An 18,710-nucleotide genomic window follows, 5' to 3' on the forward strand; every position below is an offset into this window, starting at 1 on the left:
GCTACCGCGGCAGAAGAAAACTATCGATTTGAATTCGAAGATTTGTATTTCCAAGCTATTGCAAACAGCGAAAAAATGTTAAATAAAGCCGGTCATAACGTGATCCAAAACTTAAGCAACAGTGAACTACCGGGAAGTACAGCCAGCAGTCATCAAGCGTCAATTGTCAAGTTAGCAGCACTAAACGTACCAGAGTTTAGTGGAAATTATAAAGAGTGGTCAACGTTTAACGATATGTTCACTGTACTTATTCACTCAAATGATGCGTTAACCGAAGTTCAAAAGTTTTTCTACCTTAAGGCTGCACTGTCTGGAGACGCAGCCGAAGTTGTAAAATGCTTCGAGACATCCGCAATAAATTATAAAATTGCATGGGATTGTTTAAACGAGCGGTTTAACAACAAACGAATTATGGTACAAGCACACACAAAAGCGATTTTTGACTTAGAACACATAACAGAGGAATCGTCAGAAAAGTTGAGGCAGTTCGTCGACAAGCTGTTCAGTCACATAAAAGCGCTATAAGCGATCGGCTACAATCCGATGTCATGGGGTCCGATGCTATTACATATCATCTCGATAAATCTTGACAATGCCACGTTACGAGCATGGGAAACCCAAGCTCCTAAAACCGAGGTACCAAAGGTCGAAGAATTGATAGCATTTTTAAAAAACCGTTTCCAAATCTTAGAATCGATTGAAAACGCGCAAGGCTTGCACAGATTTGGAAATGGGCTGTCACAAATGCCGATAAGAGACAATAAAATAAAGGTAAACATTAAGAACAAAAACAAGTCATTATTTGCACACACCACGGTAGTAAAATTCAAATGTTATGTTTGCGAAGAACCTCACGCGATTTATAAATGTAAACAATTTTTAGATCTCGCGGTGAAGGAGCGACGAGAAAATGTTATTAAATTAAAATTGTGTACTAATTGTCTAATTGTTTATCAAAACATAAAGATAGTAAGTGCAAGTCTAAAGGGTGTCGAAAATGTGGAGAACACCACAACACGCTGCTGTACGAAAATATTGCCGAACAAAATGCAGAAACTGTGCCATCTACGTCAATAAGTGCGCATGCAGCTAGTACATCGGGCGCTAAGGTTTTGTTATCTACGGCAATAATACAGATTTTTAGTAGTTCAAACGAACCATTTTTAGCCCGTGCGTTACTAGATTCCGCGTCACAAGGTAATTTCATCACTAACAATTTAGCGAATAAATTGAGGCTCGCAAAACACAAATTTGATTGCGCTATTTCCGGAGTGAACTCTGCCGAATGTCGAGTATCACATGTAGTCACGGCCGAAGTACGTGCGCGGTCCGACGCGTATACAAGATCAATCGAATTCATGACATTACCAAAGATAACGTCTAAATTGCCGACCGGTCCGTTACATATAAACAACACATACACAATACCGGAGTATATTGAGTTCGCCGATCCGACGTACGCGAAACCCGGAGAGATGGATTTGCTTTTAGGGGCCGAAGTATTTTTTGATGCGCTTCGTTCTGGTCAATATAGACCGATGGTAAATGGTCTTGTATATCAAGAAACCGTCTTTGGGTGGGTTGTTGCGGGGTCTGTACAACAGGACTCGCGCGATGTAGAGCATACATTTGTCGCACAGACGATTATACCGAGCGATTGCTGTCAACAGCTAGAAAAACAAATTTCCAACTTTTGGCGTCTGGAAGAGTTAGGAAGCGTAGAATCCCACAGCCTTGAAGAAAAACAATGTATTGAACATTTTGAAAAAACAGTGACTAAAGGGTTAGACGGAAGGTTCATTGTACAATTGCCCTTCAAAGAAAATCCGATTAAAATAGGTAGTTCAAAATCGATTGCATTAAAACGTTTTGTGTCAATGAAAACAGATTACGCATTAACCCGAAATTAAAGGAGGCATATGTACAGTTCATAAACGAATATATAGAACTAGGTCATATGGAACAAGTAATCGACAACAATGAAAACGATAAACCAGTTTATTATTTATCACACCACGCCGTGTCACGCGATAACAGTTTAACGACAAGGCTGCGGGTAGTGTTCGACGCGTCGTGTGCTACAGATACGGGGAAGAGTCTTAATGACATTCTATTAAAAGGACCGTCAATTCAAGATGATCCATGTCATATGCTAAAGTTGGTCAGAAATACTTTTGGTTAGGTTAGGTTAGGTTAGGTTTAATAATAGGTTTAAATAAACGTCTCATTCGGTCGTACCACAGATATCTGTGGGTCGTGCATTGTATGCGGGGGGAAGGGTGGTCGATCATGATGATGATGAAGCGAGGAGTGGTAACGTTGCATACCCGGTCGTATATCGGTCCCGTCTATGAAAGTATGAAAACATTGAAAACGTCGCGATTATGCGCCGGTCGGCTATTTGCTATATAACACTAATTCTGTGACTATATTATATAATATATAATATATCATACAATTATTAGGTATTAAAAAGAATGTATTTATTTTTTATTATACAATTTTATTTATAAAATTCATAATAATACATACTATATGTTTTTGGTTATAAGTACCTATATATAGATTCTTTACACTGAAAAAAAAATATATGAAATAATGAATAATGTACCTATATAGCCATTTATATTAATGCATATATTATAATTATATAAATATAATATCTATACCTATATTATTTAGCCTACAAGTAGTATAAGTATATACTATGCATAGTGCATACATGTATGTATTTATTATAGGTATATACTATATGTCTATATGTACAAATGTTACGGATTAGGTTTAATGATAACAGAATATTGCTAAACTCTTCCATCACAGCTGCAGAACCAGTGACTTTTGGCCTTCGGGTTAAAAAATACATCTTATGCAGTACTCTCGACGACAAGCTTGGTTGTTTTTGTATTTATAAATAATATATTATATAATAATATAATAATGACCATGCTTACAGAGAAATATAGAATTTTAGAATTAATACTACTAAATTATATAAATTATTCTATACCTACTTAATAATAATACCTATACATTAGGTCTAATATATAATAAAGAGACATGAGTAATTGTCGTTGTATATAGTTACTTATAAGTTATAACTATAATTATAGTATATTAATATACAATAATATTAAGATACATTAAGCATTAAGCTATATATATGTATATATCTTAATAATATCTTATATAAATAGGTGTAGGTACTTTAATTTTGTTATGAATTATAATAATATATTATGGCCTTCGTAATTTTAATTATATAACAATACTCGTTCATTGGACAATGGTATATTATATACCTAATATATGATATATATATACATAGTAGGTACTATATAAAAAAATTATAAAATGTATAATATATATTCTTATTTACATTTTAAACTGCTGTCTCACTGCTATACAGTTTGGACATCATATTTAATCCGTGTAACCACATAATAATATGATCTATAAAATATTAACAAATTTATATAATAGCCAATAGGTATACTATATACTATACAATAGGTATATTATAATATTCGCTTATTACTTACCCCGTGCACTTCGCTGCTCGTTAAAAAAATGTTAACTCTATTATATTTTATAATAATATTGTGATCCAAACTTTGTTGAATTTGTTATATTATTATAAATAGTAATCAGTGTAATATTATATGGTGTTCAAAAATTAAACATTTTTATTGACCATTTTGAATATCAAAAAATGTGTGCAAGCATACCACTTTAAAATGTGAATTTCGTAAAATCCTGGTAAACATGGAGGTACCTATTAGTAATAGGCTATTACCATGAAAATTGCAAGCCTCAATAAGCTATGATTGTTCAGGCTCTATTACGTTTAGTCAGGACTCGGGACACACTGCGTGTCACTGTCACACTCGATTATAATTCATATTATATAGCCATTATTCCGCTCTACGTTACCTTATTGAGACTCACTTATTATATATATGAATATATGCGAGCAGTATATTATGAGGTAGACAATTATCCATCACCAACTGCAGCGCTGTGGTGAGTTGCGGACTCCGCTATAGGTGTTTATTACCTACGTAAGATTATAATAATTCTTAACTCAAAGTTATATCAAGTTTGTTGTTTTTACTTGATCCAACCTACGGTGCATATTACTATATTAGTTACAATAATATAATGCCATCTGGTGGTTTTTGATATAGCTGGTATAACTATAAACTTCACTGGGGAAAAAACGATCAATATTATATTAATACAAATACGGCATTTTATTGGTGATTCTCGGTTTTTGTACAACTTCCCAAAGTTTCATCGCGATATCGGACACGTTAATTATTATTCAACGTGTGCTATTTTTCCGCGCTGCGGAATATGATATTAAAAAATTAAATATATTTATAAAGAATAATTATTACTCAATCAACTAATTATTATTATACAGAATTGAAGACTAAATAAACCTGGTCCGTGATGATGATGTATTTTTTCATTAAAAAAAAATAAAAAAAAAAAAAATCAAGATGATTATACATATTCGGATCCGATGAGAGTAGTTTCAGAGAACAATATTATAGACAAGAGTGTAACAAATAAGTTTTCCATTTTAAAATATATATACAGGGTGATTTTTTTATCGTTGAACACTCATTATTTCAAAAAGTATTTAATTTTTTTCAAATTTTTAGATTCATGCTTTTCTACAATTGTACAACATTTAAATTTTTTTCACCCTTATATTTATTAGGTAAACCACTATCAACTTTTGATTTTCAAATGGCAACCCATACAAAAATTGTTATAAACTAACAAAGCTATTTTTTTTATGAATTATCACGTTCAAATTTTCATTTTTCATTAATTCATTGGCGAGTTATAGCTGCCTAAAGTTGGGTGGTTTTGGGAGGCAGTTATTGTGTGTAAATGTATTATACCTTGTCAGTAGATCAGGACGCTATCAGGATTTTTATGTCCCAAGGCAAAAGATATTACACTTTTCAAATTAATCCAAGTAGTAGGTAGGTACAGTAAGCGTAAGTCGTGTCCCTAAATGTATTTTATAATACCCATTTGACTGGGTGTCATGCAGTTCGCCCCACTGAATGTGATCTCGCCACTGGTCATAATAATACTTATCTAATATAAAGACCAGAAGTTAAAAGTAATAAATTCGATATAGTTCGAACACAAGATATACCTAGTAGTTATAAATGATAATCATTGTACCTACTCGCTACATTAACTTATCGTCATAATGTCGTATTTTAAGTAATCGGACCATAAGTATCACTCGTGGTGGCATACCTACTCACGTATCCTCGCGTAATACCCTCGACCCACTCATTACCTATGGAGTACGCCGTAACGGACTACCTACGGACAGAGAAGACAGAACAATACGGGTAATACGATATGATTTATTAGGCTGAATTGCGATTAGGTGAATCGCGGGTAAAACCGTAAAACTAATTTTGATCAGCTGTTATTTGTTTTGTTCGCTGTGGACGATTAAAGTCTATTATATTGATATCATGGTTCCATGGTCACATGATATGGAAGTAAATCCTATACCTGGTTAACGTTAACCACATACTAACAATATATGCGGAGTGAATAAACGGTTATAATTTTATAAGATAACTGATAAGTGATAAGTCATAAGAACAATATTTGAATCGTGAGTCGTTAAGGGGGTCGGAGCCAGTGCGGTTTTAGTGCAAAAACATGTCTTACAGGAAAAACTCTCGTGCTCTGTAGAATTGTCAGATTTTGTTAATTTTTTTTTTATTTAAAAGAAGAGAATATTATGCAGGTCGGATTAAAGCTCAATTTTTAAAATTAGAATTGTAAAAGCTAAAATGTGCATTTAAATAATACACAAAATTTGTTATTTTTTAAACTTATTTTTCTAGCACTGTTTAAAGTAAAACTAAAATTCGGGCTTTGATCCGACCTGCAAAAAGTTCTTATCTTTCAGATAAAAAAAAAAAAAATCAAAATCCGACATATAATGAAGGCGTGAGAGTTTTTCCTGTAAAAGCATTTTTGTTCATCTAAATAGTACTTCGATAAATAGTAATTGAAGTCGATCACTGACTTGTGCATGCGCGTGCGTACATATTCTTATCTGTGCGTGCATTTGTGTCACCACACATAACCGGTATACTCGTAAATACATCAATTAGCAATTCACCAAACAATAACTTGCTTTTGACGATGCGGCGTGTTGTAGGTAATAGTACGGTTTATCAGTAATAAATTGTAAAAGCCGTCCATCGTATATATTATTATTTATTATTGTAAATCATTATTTAAATAATATACGAATAACAAATAAAATATAAACTAAAAAAAAAATAGTAGATACATCGTACTTGACTAATTGCAGTTATAATAGCTTACAAAATTTCCATTTATTTTAAAATTTTAGGATTTACAATTTCATTCAATAAATGACAGTAATAAAATTCGATCAATTGCGTTTCCATTTTATCCCTCCAGAAGTCATCATCACGCATAATTATTTCTACAAAAAAAACTGAAAACAAAAAAACCATAGGTACATATTTAAAGAGTAACTATGAATTAAAAAAATATATGTAGCTTGTACTGTGTTACCTGTACCCACTAATGTACCTACTTAATTTCAAATGTTTATGTGTAAAAAAAAAAGAACGGTAATATTGGTTATATCTTATATGTAATATATTATTGTTTATTACCTTTAGGAGTCCAAACTATAAAATAACATGAGCATTTATTGGCTACTCTTAATTGACCCTGAACCTGGTAGTAATAGACATGGTTTTTGTTCAATTGCAGATCACCATAATCATTTATATTTAAATATTTAATTTTGTTAGCCACAACTCCTTGGCGAGGTGTCAAATCTTTACTATTGTGTGGGCATTTTATTTCAATAATTTGATTTTCTCCCACCAATCCGTCTGGAGAACCGGCTAAAAAGTTAAACTGTTCGTCAACAAATAAACCAGCTGGTAAAACTTTAACATCGAATAGAGATTCAAATGCTTCCCTAGCCATTGGTTCATATTGTATTCCGTATTTATATTAGCAAACAAAACAAAATGAACATAATAACAATTAATTATTTACACTATGCCTACATTCGTACATTATAGGTATTCTATAAAATATTAGCTGTCCCGTCCGGAGTTTCTCGCGTTAATAGAAAAAAAATTAAAATAATTAATAATTATTAATTAATCACAAATGCCTAAATAAATAAATTATCAACGTAACCTACATAAATAATATAGAATAAAATGTACTGTATAGTATTCTTACGTCATTGCTGGAGTCTTCGATATTAAATCTGCTGCGTACAATATATACTTGACAGTATTAGTCCGAGGAGTACTTTTTCTGAGCTTACATACTCTACCAAAGTTTGAAGCAGTCAGCCGATGTTTACGCTCAGTATGCCAAGTATCACATTTACCCTGAGGATAACATTGACACTATTAAAATCTTCAGAATCTCAAGCTTAATTTTTTTTTTAGTATCCTAAATTTTTATATAAAATTTATATCCTGTTTTTCAAACCTGATCTATTGTGTTTCTTTCTAGAACAAATATTTCTTGGGAATTAAGTTTTAAACTATTTATAACAGTTGATCGTTTGGCCTCCAACTCTGCTGATGAAATTTCAAGTTCAGTACAGCCTAATTCATCTAAGTCCCCATAATCCTTATCAGCCCCAGTAAAAATTTTACCCCGAGTTCTAGAACGAAAAAAAAATTGCTTTTACTATAATATTAATATAAAATAACTTGAAAATTGTCTTTAGAAAGCATACAATTTGGTTGATGTTTTAAAGTTTAGTTTTTTCTTGGTTTTTGACCTAACTTCTTTTGCCCTTTGCAACTTGGAAATGAAACGCTTCGTAAATCTACCGGGGCTTTCTTTTGTAGCTGTCTTGTGTAGTCTTCGTATATATTCCGGACCAAAGTTAAATGCCGATACTGCTGTCATACATCTAGTATATGTCCCTAAGTATATGACCCTAAAATATTGGTTAGGTGAGGTATTTTAATATTGTAAGTGATAAGGATTATCATATTATAATAATAGAGGGGGAAACGCACTAGCCGAGATGGCGTAGCAGTCGTGCCGTATATAGTCTTTGCATTGGATATGTTACCGGCAATATGGATAATCCGGTGTTTTGAAAAATACCTAGGCATTATATAAAATGCCGAAAATCACTCGGAAATAAACACAATACGAGCTTTGCCTAGGTATTATGTATAATGCCAGAAATGAAATAAGAAATATGATCAAAATAAACAAAATGTGTTGGTAAGACCAAATGTCAAAATAAAAAGTGCGGATCGCAATTGTAGTGACTCCCAAATACATGGTATGGACCATTGTTGATATCTTTTTTTAAAAATGTCACCTTTTGATTGTGGGTTAAATTTCCATTATTTTTCCAATGATCAATTGCTTTTGTTATTCCATACCTAAAAACAAAATAAAAAAAGTTATTATGTATGAAGACAATAATACTTATTATTTGACTAAACACTTACCTAATTCGAAGCTTACTATTTTTTAAAAGTTTTCTCAAAAATCCTGGTACCACCTTGCCACTAGAACTTTTTCGTTTGGCTGCCATGTCATTAAGTTTACCGATGTAATTTCGCAAAATATGGTTTTTACACTCAATCTTTTTTACCAAACAGTTGGGTCCATACGGTTGAGCAATACTTAATTTTTTTGTGACCGAACTATCACCATCTCCAATAAGTTTACGGTAAATTAAATTATGCATGCTTATGCTTTGCCTAAATCCTTCAAGTATTATGTCTGACTCCATAGCCGTTGACGTCCCTTCCCAATTTTTGTAACACTTGTGTGTTGTTGGTTCCTTGGAGGTTGCCTCTGCTTTCACACAAACCGAGCAATACTTGTTTCTGATTCCCAAAAAAATAACTTTTTTGGTTTTTTCACCAACAATGCAACCCTAAGATAAATATTTGTTATATTTACTGTCTTATATTATTTATAAATTGATAAATTTAACTATTGTTCCTTACAACTCCAGACAAAGCATTGTAATTTGACTTGTAGCTTCTCTTTGACCAAGCCCCATCAGCTATGACAGTAATCATAGGAAGTCCGTCTTCTCGGACATCACCGTTTGCCACTGCCAGTTTAGCCTCTTCTTCTGCGGCAAGTGACATTGACTCCCAAGCTGTTTCACTTGTAAACTTATGAACATCTTCATGTAGCTTTTGATACAACTTATTGCACATACTAGGCATATTTATAATAGCAGAAAAGGTTTCCAGCTGAGTAAAACCTTGGCCTGAATTCACAACTGCTGTTACTATTGCCGTATTGACGTTCATTAAAGTAGAATTTGGATTTTCAGATTCAATAACCTCATGTTTATGACACATGTTACATGTAAACAAGAATTCACTAAAAAATCCGTTTTTACGCTCTTCAACCAAAAGTAAATTACTAAAATTACAACCATATGGTTCATGGTATATTTGAGCAATTTTTTTAAACATATAACCAATATCAACTATACGACGTCCTTCAATATTGAATCTAAAAACAAAATAAAAAAATCGTTGGAAAAGGTCACTTGAATGGGTCACTGTATTTTTTCTAAATAAAATAAAAGTTGCATATTTTCGTAATTATGACGTATTTAGTCGAAATTCTAACTTTGAATGCTTCTCAAAAAAAATTGTGGAACCTTGTATCAAATTTTCAATCCTTAGCTATAAAAGTTAAATATTTTATAAATTTTGTACAATTAAAGAATTCGTAAATTTTCAATTAAACAAATGTTGTCAAAATTTTAACTTTAAATGGTTATAAAAAAAAATAGTGCTTATGTATTTTTAATATTTCCTATCTGCTATTATATTAACTTATGGGGAACGTTGTATTAAATGTTCAAGTTTTTTGACCAAACGAATAAAATTTTATTGATATTTATAGAATAAAAAACTAAAAAAACGGAAAATTTCAAATGTCTATAAATCACTTAAAAATTGTTGAAATATTTTGAAAATTTTATCAAGTATATTAATTTATGAAATACATTTTTGATGTAAATTTCAAGTTTCTATAATTATTCGTTTTTATATAACAACAAAATAAGAATATCGGTACAACAGAATTAGAGTGAATATCTAATATTGTAATTCAAATGCTCATAAAAATTTAATTTGACTCTCCGGTGGAAATTTTTTTTTTGATAAAAGTAGACAAACTCATGAAGAGTCTTGATTAGAATTTTCAAACCTTAGATTTAAAAAGCAACATTTTTATGAATTTCTAACTCAAAATAAATTGCTCATTTTCGTAATTTTTACGTATTTTGTCAAAATTTTAACTTTCAATGCTTATTAAAAAAAAATTGTGACTGCCTATGTATTTTTAATACTTTTTAAGTAACATTCCGAAATATATTAGGAGCCTTGTAGTACATTTTGAAGCTATTTTACTCAACAAATAAAATTGTATTGTCATTTATAAAAAAAAAAACTAAAAAGATTTAAAATTTTAAATGTCTATATAAATAACTTAAAAAGATTTTAAATATTTTAAAAAATTTATCAAGTATAGAAAAGGCCAGTATGAACATTCAGTAAAAATTTCATGTGTCTACAGTAATTTGTTTTAGAGTTACACCAATATCTAAAATGAATTTTCTCAAAAATTGATTTTGTGTAAAAATTTCCATTTTTCATTAATTTTTTTTTTGTTTTTCCCCCGGTGCTTTTGAAAACTACTGGGAAAGCTACCGAAGTTGAAAATCGAAGCATTATTTAGACAACTGATTGTATACACAAACAAAAAAAACACTACATTGTAAAATTAATGCATTCATCGATTCGCTCAGAATCTTAAAAATAATAAACCCAAAATTTTATATTTATTATTACTTAGGCCTCCAAAAAGCTCAAAATATAATGAAAATTGTAAGCTGCATATGTGAAAACAAACATTTGATAAAAATTTAATGTACCTATCAAAATCTGTTTTTTTTTTTTATAGTTACACCAAAAAGGCAAAATAATACTTATCAAATTTGACTTTGTGTAAGAATTCCCTGTTTTTTAGTACACACAATTCGTTTGAAGCATGTATGATGCCAATTTTCATAGTATGTAAAAAGTTTCAAGTCGTTTAGTTGGTTATTTTAAGAGAAATAAAAACAAAATTGTTTTGCATGTTCGCAGTACATTTCACCGTTTCGGGTAGTTTTTTTTACCATAACTTTTAAAATTTAAATTAATAAAATAACGAATACTTAAATATTATCGTTTCATCATAACTTACTTCTGTTCTGGGGCATTAGGCGTATCCTTTAAATTATTTGTTGAAGTTGCTGTATTAAATGAGGAATCATGGCTAAACACATAGTATAAATACATTTTATGAAATACATATTTATTTTAAATTTCTAAATATGATTACTTAAAAAAATCTTACTATTGATTAAGATCTTTTGACACATTTTCTATAACAGGATCGGGACATATCATTGTTGATGGTGTTTCTATTTTTTTAGAACTACAAACATTTTCTGATTTATTTTTTATAACCAAACTATGCATTATAATAAAAAAAAAAATAATATTTTATGAATGTTTTTCCGTGTAAATAAATGAAATAATTTGTTTACACAAATATTCATTGTTTAGTATCAGTATTCTCTTTATTAAAACCAAAATAACGTACTTACCGAATTTTTTTACGTCCTTTTACCTTCCGGTAAGTTGAAACATTTTTTTTTTTATTTGAATATTTTTGCTTTCTTTCCATCTTCTGATATTTTGCGTCAAAATAAAATAAATCAGCGTTTTACGTAGTGAAGTACATGCAATTTGAGACTGAGGAAGACTACAAGAGTCGGTCGTGGAAAGCAAGAGACAATGTCAAGTCTAATTATTGTTGATTTCCGGTTGATAATAATTAATAATAATAACACAATCCATAATAGGATTTCTATGAAACAGTAATGCGCGGACTAATAAAATATTTTATATACCATATATACACATACACATTATGAAATTCCGATAACCGCGCGCTGAGTGCGAAATATTAGCTCACTCACACTAATACAAACTTACACACTCACACACATGTACGGTCCAAGCGCCGCCGATACAACATGTGAATTGAATTGCCTAAATTGTACTCCTAAATAAATGACCGGCACCGACCCCCTTAATAAGTAATAAGTAATAACTAAAAGAGTATTTTATTTTTTAATACTTAACAATTTTAAGTGTTCAAATTTTGATGGTGAATTTATAATATTAAATTAATAAATTATAATTATTAGTTCTTGTTTATACTTAAATTATAATATTTAACACATATTGTATTTTATTTAGTAATTTAATCAAACATTTAAGTACCTAAATTGGTTAATCACACGTGAATTGGATACTTTGCAAAGTATCTATTGGTAAGTTTTACTAGTTGGTAGTTGCAAAAATTAAAATTAATAAAACAATATATCTCCTAACTTAAGACATTTTGATTTCAGTTCAATCATTTATACATATTATACAATTTTTGTTCAAATGTCTACCTAACCAATAAAACACTGGCACTTAGTAAACACAAAAATAAATATTACTATAGTAATTATAGTTACAACCATCTAATATGTACCTGAGAGTTACTTTAGTGTTTTACTTGCACAATTAAATGTGGCATATTGAGAGTCTATTAAGACAGATGATTTGAAGCATAAACTGGGTCTTTAAAATGTTGTCTAATAGTAGATTTCACTATGAAATATGTAAATCAGGAAAATCTTTATTATACATATTCAATTAAAATATTTCAACACACTACAAAATAAATTAAGTAAGTAAAAATATTTTTAACTGTAATATTATTTAATTATTATATTGACATACAAATATTTTAGATTATCAGGATAATTGCAAAGAAGTAGAAAAAATCTAGTTGGACTATAACTACACATTACCAATGATATTTATTGAAAAGATGATGTTGTTGTAATCGCAGAAAGTGAAAAAGACATCACTAACATGTTCGAAAAAATGAACGACATGCTTAAAGAACACTTAAGCTTCACATACCTATTCAATCACAAGCGATGGAAATAGTCATACAGATCCAGTATGTAGAATAGCGCATGCCAAACAGGCCTACTATAAAAAAATTAATCTTTTTACCTCAAATAGAATAAGTTTGGACAGCAAAAAATCAGTTATAAAAGGCTTTGTGTGGAATTTAGATATATATGGAGCAGAGATTTGGACAATACTGAAGACTGAGAAAGCCAAAATAGAAGCTTTTATAGCATGGTGTTGGAAAACACTAAAATTTCAATAGACAGAAAAAATTAAAAATGTTGAGGTTTTCAGGAGAATAAATACCCAAAAATCAATATGAAATATGCTAAGATTGAGAAGAAAAGCATGGATCGGACACGTAATAAGGAAGAAACCTGGAAGAGAATGGCTTAGAACTCCATTTCTGAAGCAAGTGATGGAAGCTATCAGAATAGCCCAGATAGCAATTTCATAACATTTATGTTGGGATAACATTTTAACTAGGTTGAATTTAAAATATTACCATTTTATCATTCCTATAATATTGTATTGTGTTTAAAATATTAATATAATTTTTAAAATATTTTTAAAATATTACGATTTTGTTTTTTTTGTAATATTCAATTTTGAACTATGCCAGAATATTATAGTAACATTTAGTTATAAATGTAAAGTAACATTATTTTGAGAATATTTTTTGCATGTTTCCAGTTGGTTAAATTTATAATATTTTAATTGTAATTTTCCCAAAACATTTAAATAATGTAAAATTAAAAATCTAAAATAAAATCGATTATATATATATATATATTGAATATATAATAATATGTATATATAATAATATATTATAATATGTTACGGGTAAAGTACAAAATACGGTTAGTGTTCTCATTACCCGGGTAGTGTGAACACTACCTGTCCTGTCAGGCGCGGATCTATGGGGGGGTCATGGGGGTCATGACCCACCCCAAAAAATCAAAATTAAGTCCTTTATTTTTATTTAAAAATTAAAATATGCAGAAATTGTGTTTTTAATGTTTCACAGATTTTTTTTTCAAAAAAAAAAAAATATATAAAATATAATATATAGAACATATTTTATTTATATATTATATTATATAGGTACCTACAGGCTACAGCCTGCATTTAAACTAAATCATCACTTGTTCATAAAATCATGATTTCCAATAAACATATATTTTCTAAGAATATTAATAGTGTTTATAAACTGATTGACGATTGACGATAATTAATAAGAAATCGGCGGAAAGAATATGTTCGTCGTTCGGCGGAAATATTATTTTCAACCCGTATAATAAATTAATAATATAAGGTACACTTACACAGTTACACTTACCTACCGTCTACACGCGACACGCGTACGTCTATATATTATATAGGTACTTGGAATGGCGACGCAGCCACCGCTAATCACTAATTTGCGTTCTAATAATTTGTTACAACCATATACCATATACAACGTTAAATGTTTGACTACTTATTGAATCATTTTATTTTGCTGTGAACGTCTGGGACACGTGCATCAGTCGTCGAGTACGAAAAAAAACTATGGCGAGTATATAATTATAATTATTGTAATAATCGATACAATTCCTATTCGAATGAAGTTTCAATCGAGCATTTTATTATTAAAATGATTATAATGTATAAGCTAATAGTTTATATTAGGAGTCTACAACTGACGCGGTCCCGCGTAATAGCCGTTTGAATTCAAACGGCCTGTGCGCGGAAATCCGCGCCGTCTATTCTCTCTGTCAACCGCCAATCGACGGCGGTCGACACCGACACGCGATAAGCGCGCCTGGAGATGTCGACCGCCGGTACCGCGAACCGTGTTGTAGCAAGTTAGTTCTACGACCGCGCTAAGAGTGACACGCACACCACGCACCAACCGTCCTCGCCGTGTCGCACGCTTCTCACCAAAACCACACATTGTGTTTTTTTTTTCGTTATTTCGAATCTAATCTCTGATTGTCGTAATAGTTTCTGTTTTGTAAAAAAGGAATAATGCAACGCAACCAATTCACGACCTATACAACGTGTGTTTAATTTTTTTTTGTTAACACCATCACGCTCACCTTTGTGGGATCCGTCCAGGACCGCCACACAACCTTTTTATGCAGTGGGCCTATTATTTTCTAGAAATCTTGAGGGACACATCCGTAGTAAAAACATGTATTTTGTATAAAAATTAAGTTTATATAATTTATAACATACTAACATATAATTGAATTTTAAATTTTAAATTTTAAATTCCAAATTATTTATTTTTCATTATTAAAATAAAGTACGAACTAATTCATAATATGTTTATAGCGATATCTTATATAGTCGTTAATTATAAGTTAATTATATTTGATTAAAATTATAGAAAAAATACAAGCTATACGTAAAATGTGATCCCGCAATGCAGTAGCAATTATGAAATGTGTAGCAATAAATTAAAAAGTGTGCAATACTTTTATAACATTTTTAATATATCTTTATTTATAATGCAAATTCACTTTTTTGATTCATAAATCTTAAGTTTCTCGTCATATATCAAGGACTTTTATTTTATAATTATCATATTCAACGGCAACATGGTTGATTGTTAATACTTAAATAGGTTGTTACTGGTATAGTTTAATATTGGTAGCACAATAAAAAAAAATAATATTATAAATATAATTTTTTATATTTGTTAAATGATAAAATATTTAATAAGTAGTAGTGATTTTGATTTCTGATATATTATTTATTCTATACCAATAGAAAATTACTTATAATCTATAGGTATACAAAAATATCTAAAATTATGTCTTTCTGTATTTTATGTAGGGTGATTCATTTAAAAGAAATAGCGGGTCGGTAAGAAAAATAGACACATTCTTCAGTAAGAAGCCAAAACTTGGGTCTGACAATCGACAAAACGAGTCATCTATATCTACTTCGGTACCTAATTCTGACCATAGAAATAATTTGGCGATTGACATTCCGTGTACGAATACGTTATCTGCATCTAAATCTGAACAGAAAAACGACTCCCATATCAATTTTGATTACTCTTCAGATATTGGTTGTTTTATAGGAAGCAAAAGCATTGACAATTCTTCTAAAGCTAATCTTCTTGAAAAACACTGGATGCCACCTATAAATTACGAATTTCCTTTTTGTGTGGTCACCAAGAATGGAAAACAAACCAAAAAGTACGCTCAAAGATCACATCTTAATAAATTCCATTGGCTCGTTTTATCACACAAAGACCAGGGGCTGTATTGCAAGTATTGTGCTCTATTTGCTTCAGGCTCAGGTGGTGGAGTTCAAACAAATACGCCTCTTAAACGGCTTGTTAAACAACCTTTAAAAGCTTTTGATGACCTACTTGGAGAAAAGGGGTCTCTATTAACACACCAGCGAAATAAATATCACCAAATGTCGGTCGAAGCTGGGAAAAGTTTTCTTGTAACTTACCATAACCCTGACCTTAATATTGCTAACCAAGTCTGTAAGCAGCGAATGGCGCAGGTAAAAGAAAATAGAGATCGTTTGCGACCAATTGTCAGTACAATTGTATTATGTGGCCGCCAAAATATTCCCCTGCGTGGGCATAGGGACGACGGAAAAATAATTCTAAATGTTGACAAAAATGAGCAAAATAGCGTGGTAGCAAATCAAGAGGGGAATTTTAGAGCTCTCCTAAGGTTTCGTATCGAGTCAGGTGACTCAAATCTGCGTCAACATTTAGAAGTAGCAAACTCCAATGCAACATATATCAGCAAAACAGTGCAAAACGAACTGATCGATACATGTAAAGATTTGATTCAAGAAGCTATTTTAGCTAGAGTAAAGGAAGCGAAATTATTTTCATTAATATTTGATGAAACAACTGATATCTCTCACACTGAGCAGCTGAGTCTCTCCATTCGATATTTCTATAATGGAGTAATCAAGGAGGATTTTTTAACTTTTTGCGATGCTTACGAGATGATTCATTTTGAGGACGCAAGAGCAGAGCGTCGTTTGACAGGCGTTGAATTGTCACGTATAGTGGAAGATCTTTGTTTTAAATTTGATATTGATTTAGCATGGTGTGTTGGTATTGGTACAGATAGCTGCTCTGTGATGGCTTCTGAAACTAAGGGTGCGGTTCATGAACTTTCTAAAAAAGCCACTAACGCTAAGCGTTGTCCATGCAACAACCATATTTTAAACAATTCATTAGCCAAATCTTCAAAAGTTTCGGCTTGTCGTAATGCTTCAGCAACTATGAGGAAAGTAGTAGCTTTTGCTAATGCGTCAGCAAAACGGCACAAAGTCTTTGAAGAGGAGCTTGAAGGAATGGCTCTACAAGGAATATGTGAAACTCGTTGGGTTGAAAGGCATGATGGACACTTACAATTTCAAGGCGATAACTTGGTCAAAATATGTAATGCCCTGCATCGAATTACAACTTGGGAGGACAGCAAAACTGCGAGTGATGCTCAATGTCTCCGACATGTTTTATGTAGTTCTGAGTCCATTATTGCATCAGTATGTTTGAATGATGTCTTAGGTATGTGATGATTTATAGATTTGTAAAAAAAAATTTATGACTTTTTATTTAATGTATTAATATTTTACATTTTAGGAACAACTGTGTCACTTAGCCGTTTTCTTCAGACTTCGTCTATTGACTTGAAAAGGGCAACCGACGCAATGAAAGACACTATTTTTCTTCTGAAGCAAAAGAGAACAAATAGTGATGTTGTTTTCCAGCAATTATTTTCAGAGTCAAAAGAGATTTTCGAGCAGTTAGATGTGGAGATAAGATTACCAAGAATTGTTCCTAGACAGAAGCACCGAGAAAATAATCAGCCAGGTCAAACTGCAGAAGAATATTTCCGCAAAAGTATATATATTCCTCTCTTGGATTCAATAATAGCAGATTTAGAAGAACGACTTTCTCCAGAAGTGCTTTCATTGTTTAATTTGGGTGTATTTTTACCAAAAACTGTTTACTCAGAAGTTGATTTGGTAGCCGTACGGGAAGCAGTTAAAAACTACACTGAACTTCTACACAGGCCTCATATATCTACGGTATTGTCAGAATTTCAGCTTTGGGTTACAAAATGGAAACGTGAAGTAGAAAGTGGAAATAAAGTACCGGAATTCTTACCTCAGGTAATAGAACAGTGTGACACAGATTTATACCCAAATATAAATGTTCTATTGCAAATACTCGCAACACTTCCTGTACGTGCAGCTACAGCGGAGCGATCGTTCTCCACTCTCAGGCGCCTTAAGACGTGGCTTCGTTCAAACATGGGAGAGGAACGCCTCACTGGTCTCGCTTTACTCAATATTCACAAGAATATAGCAGTAAATGTTGATGACATTATAACCAGATTTGGAAAAACAAAACAAAGAAGACTAAACTTTGTCATTTAATTAATTAAAACAACAATTATCAATAAAGTTCTTATTTTATTATGTCTTAACTGTGTATTAAGTTTTTGTCTTTTCGTAAATATGACCCCCCCTCAATTTTAGTTCTAGATCCGCGCCTGTGTCCTGTACCTATTGGATAAAGTAAAAATACTATTTATAAAACGTAGTTTATTTTGTACATTACTCGGGTAATTTACACATATTATC

At 31.2% G+C, this 18,710-nt stretch overlaps 2 protein-coding genes across 2 annotated transcripts; both read left to right on the top strand.

Annotated features, from left to right (window-relative positions):
* Positions 1-543: 543 nt before the first annotated feature.
* On the top strand, positions 544-2,182 carry LOC107172135 (uncharacterized). The gene is made up of 3 exons (XM_015522414.2): positions 544-868; positions 967-1,795; positions 1,888-2,182. Exons 1-3 carry the CDS (start codon positions 544-546, stop codon positions 2,180-2,182), a joined length of 1,449 nt encoding a protein of 482 aa, XP_015377900.2.
* An 11,234-nt stretch (positions 2,183-13,416) lies between these two features.
* On the top strand, positions 13,417-18,503 carry LOC107172674 (52 kDa repressor of the inhibitor of the protein kinase-like). Its single transcript, XM_089230121.1, has 3 exons — positions 13,417-13,506; positions 15,915-17,628; positions 17,704-18,503. The coding sequence occupies exons 1-3, from the start codon at positions 13,417-13,419 to the stop codon at positions 18,501-18,503; spliced, it is 2,604 nt and encodes an 867-aa protein (XP_089086247.1).
* Positions 18,504-18,710: the final 207 nt, after the last annotated feature.

The sequence above is a fragment of the Diuraphis noxia genome, unplaced genomic scaffold (genome assembly GCF_037042655.1).
Source record: "Diuraphis noxia isolate RWA-SAM2 unplaced genomic scaffold, SU_Dnox_SAM2 contig0006, whole genome shotgun sequence".
Lineage (NCBI taxonomy): Eukaryota > Metazoa > Arthropoda > Insecta > Hemiptera > Aphididae > Diuraphis > Diuraphis noxia.

Bases quoted from the DNA above. Each gene is read 5' to 3' on its own strand.
- LOC107172135 (XM_015522414.2), top strand. From the start codon at position 544: ATGTCATGGGGTCCGATGCTATTACATATCATCTCGATAAATCTTGAC. The intron at 869-966 runs GTAAACAATTTT...CAAAACATAAAG, and splicing joins ACCTCACGCGATTTATAAAT to ATAGTAAGTGCAAGTCTAAA. The intron at 1,796-1,887 runs GTTCATTGTACA...CAATGAAAACAG, and splicing joins ACTAAAGGGTTAGACGGAAG to ATTACGCATTAACCCGAAAT.
- LOC107172674 (XM_089230121.1), top strand. From the start codon at position 13,417: ATGCTAAGATTGAGAAGAAAAGCATGGATCGGACACGTAATAAGGAAG. The intron at 13,507-15,914 runs GTGATGGAAGCT...TATTTTATGTAG, and splicing joins GAACTCCATTTCTGAAGCAA to GGTGATTCATTTAAAAGAAA. The intron at 17,629-17,703 runs GTATGTGATGAT...TTTACATTTTAG, and splicing joins ATGTTTGAATGATGTCTTAG to GAACAACTGTGTCACTTAGC.